We start from the raw sequence: 10,126 nt of genomic DNA, 5'->3' as shown, positions 1-10,126 counted from the left end.
CCCACAGAAAGAGGGAGGAAGCCGAGGCAGAGTCGGGTCAGTGGTGGGGAGGGGGTCCTGGCAGAGAAGAGTGGGTGAAGGAAGGCCTGGTATTGGCCCAGGCAGTCCACTCAACTGGCGTTATTGTGCTCTGAGCAAGGACAGCATCATTGCCTAGCCAATGCCACTCCTGGAGAAAAGGGGTAGGGGACGCAGGCAACACGCACTTTGCATCCCGCCCATTCGCCCATCACCTCTGGGGCCTGAGAGCAACTGTTGCAGGCGGCAACTGCCTCCCCAGTCTCCATCACTCCCATCCCCCTTCCCAAGCACCGGGTAGGAGAGGAAGAAAGTGGTAAGTGAAAGCAAAAAATACATAAGAGCGAGTGCTCTCTCTCCTCCCTATCCTGGCCTGCAGGGATTCCTCCGCATCCCCAGTCTGCAGCCCCCAGCAGCCGCCACCAGCCCCGATGTGTTAGACTCTGCTCTCAAAAGGCTCGCCGGAGCTCGAGGTCCTGAAGTTGAACAGAAGACTGAAAGAAACAAATCTAGACACCTAAAGAGCAAGGAGCCAAATACACCTTGGATCTTACAAACACTTTATCCTCTCTGTGGGTCTGTTTCTCTGTCTGCCTCTCTCTCTCTCTCTCTCTCTGATAGTCTCAGTTCCGATTCTCCCCTGCCTCATTCCCATCCTTAAATTCCGTGGTGAATGGGATCGTTTTCAGTCCCCCTCCGCAAGTAGCCCAACAATAGACACTTTCCGTAGCTAGCAGCCCTCTCCCGCAGTGAGGGATTTGGGTAGCTTCGGAGGGGACAGGGAGGGCGCTGCAAAGTTCCACTTACCTGATCTCTTTAATGCTTTCCAATTTGCACATGATTTCTTGTTCATCTGCCATGCTTTTCACTCTCACTTTCACGTCCTGAGAAATGTACAAACACACAAGCCCAGGGATACAATAGACACAATGTAACCACCTCCTCCCGGCATGGGGCTCTGAGCCTGTGCGGTAGGGACATGGAGAAGGCCTGGGAGCTGTAGTCCGCAGCTCCAGGACCAGCCAGGCAGCCCGGGGGTCTGCAGGACTACAACTCCCAGAAGGCCAAGCGAGACATTCCTGTTTCTCTTCCTGCAGCTGCACTTTAAGTCAATTTGTCACAGATAATTGTGTCAAAGGTCGTGAGGAGTACAAAGGAATAGTGATATTCGTTTGGCCCGTGCGAGCGAGAGGTTGAGTGTTCTGGCAGCTGTCTGGGAACTCGTGGCTTTGGCATTCAGATGGAGGTGGAGAAGAGGTGGAAGGGAGGAGGGAGCAGCTGCAAAGGCTGAAGGATGGGGAGAGGTTGACCACGTTCCTTCCAGCTCTCCATCCATTCTAGTTACTGAGTTCAAATTTTGTCAGTCAACGAAGGAAGTACTGGGGGAGGCACTGGGTGAAACAAAGATAAATAGAAGCAAGTCCTTGCCTTTGAGGAGCAGGAGAGAAAGAAAAGTAACCCATTAATTACAGTGCATTGTGCTGTCACAATACAGAAATGGATAAAGTGTAATCTGAGCAGAGATGTAAATAGGTCTCAAAATATAACTGAGAATTTTCCAGTCCACTGGGGAGGACTGACTTTCCAGGACAGGGCACAACACATATAGAAAGGAAAGAACAAGTGAGCCAAGGTGTCTGGAACATAAGGTTCATATATGGAGTGGGGAGGTGGGAAAGAGAAATGGGAGATGTACCTAGAAAAGCTAGGTTGGAACCAGATTGTGAAAGACCTTTAACTTAATCCAAAATAGAGTTTGGATTTAATCCTATAGGCACACATTCATCCAATACACATTTATTAAGTGTGCTAAATAATGCCAAGTTATTTTATGTTTCAAAGCACAGGAGTGATAAGGTTGGAAGGATGTCTTAGGGAGGTAACTCTAGAGGCAAAGCGGAGAATGACTGGGAGGAGATGAGAGCATGTAAGAAGAGGTAATTGCTCAGAGAGAATGGAGAGGCCCAGAGAGCTGGGTTTTGGACACATAGAGGACTTTGACTCACTCAACTAAAAGTAAGCTGGAGCTCTCTCTGATTGATCTTGTCCTTTCTTTTTCTAGGCCTCAGTTTCCTAATCTGAAAAATAGACATACTTAGCCCCACCTCAAAGGCCCTTTGTAAGTAGTCAGTGAGATCTTTCCAAGATAGTGCTAAATACAGGGCTTGATATTTTGGGGAGTGGGACAATAGTAGAACATGAGTCTCATGACATTCTGGATATCCACACTGATTTTTAAGAGTTTTCTAGGGAAGGATCTGAAGCCCTTCTCTTCTTTGGATCCCAGACATAATAACTTTCACAACCAGGAAAGTCTCCATGGTGTCCAGCTTAACAGTTTCCTTGTGATCTTGAAGATCCTTGTTTTGTAGTGTCACTAGCAGGCGTTTGAAGACTATTGAGTTTGTTGGTCAGAAAGACTGTGGGTCTGAGCTACTCTACCTTAGAGTCCAGAGCCAAGAATTTGCTGCAGCCCTGTTCTATTAGAGGAGGGGGAAGGGAACAGATCCATGTAAGTGCCTGGTATGTATCAGCTACTGTGCTGAGAGTTGTATGTACAGTCCCTCATTTCATTCTCTCAATCTCTGTGAAGGGGATAAGTAGATTTATCTGTTTTTACAAGGAAGAAAACTGACTCTGGAAAACTGGCTTGGCCAAGGCCACAAAGTAAGTTACAAAGCTAGAGCCTGGGCTCAGGTTGGACCAAGGGACTTGGGAATATCTATGAAAAAATATGAAGAACAAAAGTAAAATGGCATCTTAAATGTATATATTTATGTCAAAATATCACTTTATAAGTTAACTCTTGTTTGAAGAGAAATGGAAGGTGTGCATGGGGATGTGGAGGGAAAAATTTAGGAATGGCCTCTGAGGTTTTAAAACTAATTTCTCTTCTTCTGCCATCCACTTCCTCTTAGAATCTTTACCTCATGCTGTGTTCACATGTCTGGTAAGGGTCTAGAGATAGCTTTGTATCTGTTTCAGTTAAATGTGTTAATAGGTTTACAATACGATTTTTCAAAGTAATTTGGCAAATGTCTAACAAGCCTCACCAAAACCCTATTTCACAGATGAGGAACAAGGCCAAGAGAGGCAATGGACTTATCCAAGGTAAACCCAGACTGTCTGATGCAGAAACAGAGCCCTGTACTCAGGGACTTGTGCTCTTCCCATAGCCCCACATTACCCATATCAAGCTGCTGCTACCCCAATGGAATACAAACTCCTCTGTTACTTGGGCCAGAAATTACACCCAATAAAGGGAGCCTGTAGAGGGCCAAGTGTGTTCCATGCTCCCAATCCAAGGACATTAAAGGTAGATGACAGTTAATCTAGGTGAAGGGGCCCTGGAAGCATCTGGAGCTTGGAGTAAGTTTTGTGCTATTTGTAACAGTTAAAGTATCCAATTAAGAAAATGGTCCATTCCTTGTAGCTTTCATGGATTTGTCTTGGCTTCTTGACACCTTTAATAACAGGTGTCTCACCTGCACCTTGCTGAGTTGTAAGAAAGCAGGCTAGCAGTGAGAGGAAGGTAAATGTTACAGGTAAAGAGAGGGGAATAGAAAGAAACCATACCTTCTGCTCTTGCTCCTGAAACAGTACTTCAAACAGTATCTTCAAGCCAAGCTGGTAGTCATATAGTAAGAGGTGTTCAATGACTCTCGATTGATCAGAAGGCTGTAACAGATGAGAGAATATTTTGGAGTTGTGCTAGCACTGAGTTATAAAGTGTTATTTTATTAGAAAAAGTTCATTGATTTGAGGTGGTGGGAATAAAATAGCTCAGTCCTATCAGGATCAATATTCTCCATATTACTAAGAAACAGGTAAGGAGGCAGGATATGTTGGGATGAATACCATTAAAATGTAAGGAGTTAGCAAAGGGGAAGTGAGCCAGTTTCTTCTTGATACTTTCAGGGAACAGATCAAAATTTAAAGAGTGGAGGCCAGAATGTTTGAATTCATACATCTTTCCCTCTGTTTCAATAATGAACTGAATTAAGACAGGAGGCAGAGATGCAACAACAGCTTTCAATCTGAATTGCCTTTCAAAACGTGATGAAAAAAAAAAAATACAGAGGGAGGAACACTCCCAAGCTCATTTTATAAGGCCACCATCACCCTGACACCAAAACTAGAGAAAGATGTCACAGAAAAAAAAAAAAATACAGGCCAATATCAATGATAAACATAGACACAAAAATCTCCAACAAAATACTAGCAAACAGAATCCAACAACACATTAAAAGAATAATACACCATGATCAAGTGGGATTTATCTCACAGATGCAAGGATTCTTCAACATATGCAAATCAATCAATGTGATACACTAAATTAAGAAACTGAAGGATACAAACCATATGAAAATCTCGATAGATGCAGAAAAATCTTTCAAAAAAATTCACACACGTTTATGAAAAAACTCTCCAGAGAGTGGGCATAGAGGAAACCTACCTCAACATAATAAAGGCTATATATGACAAACCCAGAGAAAATGTCATTCTCAACGGTGAAAAACTGAAACCATTTCCTCTAAGATCAGGAACAAGACAAGGATGGCAACTCTTGCCACTGTTATTCAACATAGTTTTGGAAGTCCTAGCCATGGCAATAAGAGAAGAAAAAGAAATAAAAGGAATCTAAATTAGAATAGAAGATGTAAAACTGTCACTGTTTGCAGATGATATGATACTATATATAGAAAATCCTAAAGATGCCAACAGGAAACTACTAGAGCTAATCAATGAACTTAGTAACGTTGCAGGACACAAAATTAATACACAGAAATATCTTGCATTCCTATACAATAACAATGAAAGATATGAAAAAAAATTAAGGAAACAATCCCATTTACCATCACAACAAAAAGAATAAAATATCTAGGAATAAACCTACCTAAGGAGACAAAAGACCTGTATGCAGAAAATTATAAGACACTGATGAAAGAAATTAAAGATGATACAAACAGGTGGAGAGATATACCATGTTCTTGGATTGGAAGAATCAATGTTGTGAAAATGACTATACTACCCAAAGCAATCTACAGATTCAATGCAATCCCTATCAAATTACCAATGGCATTTTTCACAGAATTAGAACAAGAAAATTTACAATTTGTATGGAAACATAAAAGACCCTGAATAGCCAAAGCAACCTTGAGAAAGAAAAACAGAGCAGGAAGAATCAGGCTCTCTGACTTCAGACTATACTACAAAGCTACAGTTATCAAGACAGTATGGTACTAGCAAAAAACAGAAGTATAGCTCAGTGGAACAGGATAGAAAGCCCAGAGATAAACCCACGCACCTATGGTCACCTAACCTATGATGAAGGAGTCAAGAATATACAATGGAGAAAGAACTGTCTCTTCAATAAGTGGTGCTGGGAAAACTTGACAGCTACATGTAAATGAATGAAATCAGAATACACCCTAACACCGTACACAAAAATAAACTCAAAATGGATTAAAGACCTAAATGTAAGGCTGGATACTATACAACTCTTACAGGAAAACATAGGCAGAACACTCTATGACATAAATCATGGCAAGATCCTTTTTGACCCACTTTCTAGGGTAATGAAAATAAAAATAAACAAATGGGATCTGATTAAACTTAAAAGCTTTTGCACAGCAAAGGAAACCATAAACAAAAGGAAAAGACAACAGTCAGAATGGGAGAAAATAGTTGCAAACGAAGCAACTGACAAGGGATTAATCTCCAAAATATACAAACAGCTCATTCGGCTCAATATCAAAAAAATAAACAACACAATCCAAAAATGGGCAGAGGACCTAAATAAACATTTTTCCAAGGAAGACATACTGATAGCCAACAAATACATGAAAAGATGCTCAACATCACTAATTATTGGAGAAATGCAAATCAAAACTACAATGAGGTATCACCTCACACTGGTCAGAATGGCCATCAACAAACAATCTGTAAACAATAAATGCTGGAGAGGGTGTGGAGAAAAAGGAACCTGCTTGCACTGTTGGTGGGAATGTAAATTGATACAGCCACTATGGAGAAGAGTATGGAAGTTCTTCAAAAAACTAAAAATATTTTTTCTTAAATTCCATATATATGTGTTAGCATACGGTATTTGTCTTTCTCTTTCTGACTTACTTCACTCTGCATGACAGACTCTAGGTCTATCCACCTCATTACAAATAGCTCAAAAAAATGTCGTGAAGAACCTAGGGGTAAGACGAATAAAGACACAGACCTACTAGAGAATGGACTTCAGGATATGGGGAGGGGGAAGGGTAAGCTGTGACAAAGCAAGAGAGAGGCATGGACATATATACACTACCAAATGTAAGGTAGATACCTAGTGGGAAGCAGCCACATAGCACAGAGAGATTAGCTCGGTGCTTTGTGACCATCTGGAGGGGTGGGATAGGGAGGGTGAGAGGGAGGAGATGCAAGAGGGAAGAGATATGGGAACAAATGTATATGTATAACTGACTCACTTTGTTATAAAGCAGAAACTAACACATCATTGTAAGCAATTATACTCCAATAAAGATGTAAAAAAACTAAAACTATAACTACCATATGACTCAGCAATCCCACTCCTTGGCACATACCCAGAGGAAACCATAATTCAAAAATACACATGCACCCCAATATTCATTGCAGTACTATTTACAATAGCCAGGACATGGAAGCAACCTAAATGTCCATCAACAGAGAAATGGATAAAGAAGATGTGGTACATATATACAATGGAATCTTAGCCATAAAAAAGGAACGAAATAGTCCCATTTACAGAGACATGGAGGGACCTAGAGACTGTCACACAAAGTGAAGTAAGTCAGAAAGAGAAAAATAAATATTGTATAATATCACTTATATGTAGAATCTAGAAAAATGGTACAGATGAACTCATTTGCAAAGCAGAAATAGAAACACAGTTGTAGAGAACAAACTTATGGTTACCAAGGGGTAAGGGGAGAGGTGGGATGAATTTGGAGATCGGGATTGACATATATACATTATTATATATAAAATAGGTAGCCAATGAGAACCTAATGTACAGCACAGGAACTCTACTCAATGTTCTGTCGTGACCTAAATAGGAAGGAAATCTAAAAAAGAGGGAATATATATCTACATATAACTGATTCACTTTGCAGAACAGCAGAAAGTAAGACAACATTATAAAACAACTATACTCCAATAAAAATTAATTTTAAAAGTGCTGCAAAATACTGAATTTCTCAAGTCATGTTTCTTAATCAGCATTTCTAAGAGAAAAATGAGCCAAAGTTTTTGAGTCATTCAGCCAAGAAATATTTATTGTGTACATTTTGTGTCAGGCACTATGCTAGGCAGCAGAGATCCCATAGTAGATATGACAGACATGGGCCCTTCCTTAACCAAGCTTGTAGTTAAAAGAGACCAGTTATTAAAAAGATCACACACACATAAATATACAACTATATGCAGCAATTAAGGATTGCAAGAAGTCTGGGTTCTGTGAGCACACAAAATAGGAGAACCAACTTAGTCCTAGAAAGTAGAGAATGGTCAGGGAAAGCTTCCTGAAGGAAGAGTCGTGAGGGGAAACTAGACAGGAAAGGAGGGAAGGAGCAGGAGGCATCAGGATTCATTCATTCACTCAGCCATTAAATACTTCTTAGGTACCTGCTACATGTCAGACACTCTTCTAGGCACTAGGAATATAGTGCTTTGCATGTATTAATTCAGTTTAACCCTTGCAACGACCCTATGAAGTATTACTATTACTGTCCCCGTGTTACAGAAGAGGAAGCTGAGACATAGAGAATTTAAGTAACTTTCCCAGGGTCACTCAGCTAATAAGTGGCAGAACTGGGATTTGAATTTAGACAGTCCAACTCCAGAAGCCATGTTCTTAACCACTATGTTCTATTGCTCCCCTCATGAAGTTTATTTTCTAGTGGGAGGTGCGAGACAATAATCATGGAAAAGAAAACAAACAAATAAATATGATAATTTTAGGTAGAGATAAGGCCAGTAAAAAAACTAGAAGAAGATAATGGAGACAAGGGCACCCTCCTACACTGTTGGTGGGAATGCAAACTGGTACAGCCACTATGGAGAACAGTATGGAGGTTCCTTATAAAACTGAAAATAGAGCTACCATATGATCCTGCAATCGCACTCGTGGCCATATATCTAGAGGGGGCCGTAATTTTAAAAGATACGTGCACCCCAATGTTCATTGCAGCACTATTTACAATAGCCAAGACATGGAAACAACCCAAATGACCATCAACAGAGGAATGGATAAAGAAGATGTGGTACATATATACAGTGGAATATTACTCCAGCAGCAACATGGATGGACCTAGAGATTCTCATACTAAGTGAAGTAAGTCAGACACAGAAAGACAAATATATGGTATCACTTATATGTGGAATCTAAAAGAAAGCTACAAATGAACTCATCTACAAAGCCGAAATAGAGTTGCAGATGTATAAAATAAACTTATGGTTACCAGGGGATAGGGAAGGGGGAGGGATAAATTGGAAGATTGAATTGACACATACACACTGCTATATATAAAATAGATAACTAGTAAGGATCTACTGTATAGCACAGGGAACTCTATTCAATACTATGTAATGGCCTATATGGGAAAAGAATCTTAAAAAGAGTGGATATATGTATTTGTATAACAGATTCATTTTGCTGTACACCTGAAACTAACACAACATTGTAAATGAATTACACCCCACAATAATTTTTAAAAAATAGATAAAAATTTAAAAAGGAAGATAATCGAATAGAGTGGTGGCAGAAGAAGAAATGTTTAAGTTAGGATGTCAGAGAAGGATTTTCTCCAGGGATGACATTAAATTAGAGACCTGAGAAGGAGTCAGCCATGCAATGATCTGGTGAAAGAGTATTCCAGACAGAGGGATTAGCCAGTGCAATGGTCCTAAAGCAGAAACATGCTTGGCCTGTGAAAGAAAGTAGGCAGGGTTCAGAAGCAGCTGATTAAAGCTCCACAATCAACCTGATGTACCCTGCATCTGTGGAATACATGAATAGGCAACGAATCATCCCAAATTGAGGAGGTGGACTTTGAGAGCAAGATTTATGATTTTTTTCCCTTTTCCTCTTTTTCTGTGTGGATGAAAAGCTCTTGATGCTACAGGCAGGAGTCAGTGCTGTGCCTCTGAGGTGGCAGAGCCAACTTCAGCACACTGGTCAACAAGAGACCTCCCAGCTCAACATAATATCAAACAGCGAAAATCTTCCAGAGATCTCCATCTCAACGCCAGCACTCAATTTCACTCTACGACCAGCAAACTACAGTGCTGGACACCCTATGCCAAACAACTAGCAAAACAGGAACACAACCCCACCCATTAGCAGAGAGGCTGTCTAAAAACATAATAAGTCCACAAACACCCCAAAACACATCACCAGACATGGACCTGCCCACCAGAACGACAAGATCCAGCCTCATCCACCAGAATACAGGCACTAGTCCCCTCCACCAGGAATCCTACACAACCCGCTGAACCAACCTTAGCCACTGGGGAAGACAGCAAAAACAAAGGGAACTACGAACCTGCAGCATGCAAAAAGGTGACCCCAAACACAGTAAGATAAACAAAATGAGAAGGGAGAAAAACACACAGCAGATGAAGGAGCAAAATAAAAACCCATCAGACATAACAAATGAAGAGGAAGTAGGCAGTCTACCTGAAAAAGAATTCAGAATAATGATAGTAAAGATGATCCAAAATCTTGGAAATAGAATAGACAAAATGCAAGAAACATACAACAAGGACCTAGAAGAACCAAAGAAGAAACAAACAACGATGAAAAACACAATAAATGAAATGAAAAATACTCTAGATGGGATCAATAGCAGAATAACTGAGACAGAAGAATGGATAAGTGACCTGGAAGATAAAATAGTGGAAATAACTACTGCGGAGCAGAATAAACAAAAAGGAATGAAAAGAACTGTGGACAGTCTCAGAGACCTATGGGACAACATTAATCGCCCCAACATACGAATGATAGGGTTTCCAGATGAAGAAGAGAAAAAGAAAGGGACTGAGAAAATATTTGAAGAGATTATAGTTGAAAATTTCC

The 10,126-nt window shown here is 40.6% G+C and overlaps 1 protein-coding gene across 2 annotated transcripts in view; it reads right to left on the bottom strand.

Moving 5' to 3' along the window:
- The window catches only part of ZC4H2 (zinc finger C4H2-type containing), a 37,278-nt gene extending 36,261 nt beyond the window's left edge, over positions 1–1,017 (bottom strand). Inside the window, exon 1 of one of the 2 annotated variants that reach the window (XM_024751870.1) lies at positions 826–1,017. In XM_024751870.1, the coding sequence (XP_024607638.1) occupies positions 826–878 (53 nt within the window). In that variant the 5' untranslated portion in view covers positions 879–1,017. The remainder of the gene's footprint in view (positions 1–825) is intronic. The other variant, XM_024751871.1, reaches the window with a different exon arrangement.
- Positions 1,018–10,126: the final 9,109 nt, after the last annotated feature.

The sequence above is a fragment of the Neophocaena asiaeorientalis genome, unplaced genomic scaffold (genome assembly GCF_003031525.2).
Source record: "Neophocaena asiaeorientalis asiaeorientalis breed wild unplaced genomic scaffold, Neophocaena_asiaeorientalis_V1.1 scaffold884, whole genome shotgun sequence".
In the NCBI taxonomy this organism is placed as follows: domain Eukaryota; kingdom Metazoa; phylum Chordata; class Mammalia; order Artiodactyla; family Phocoenidae; genus Neophocaena; species Neophocaena asiaeorientalis.
This window is presented reverse-complemented; position numbering and strand designations above follow the sequence as displayed.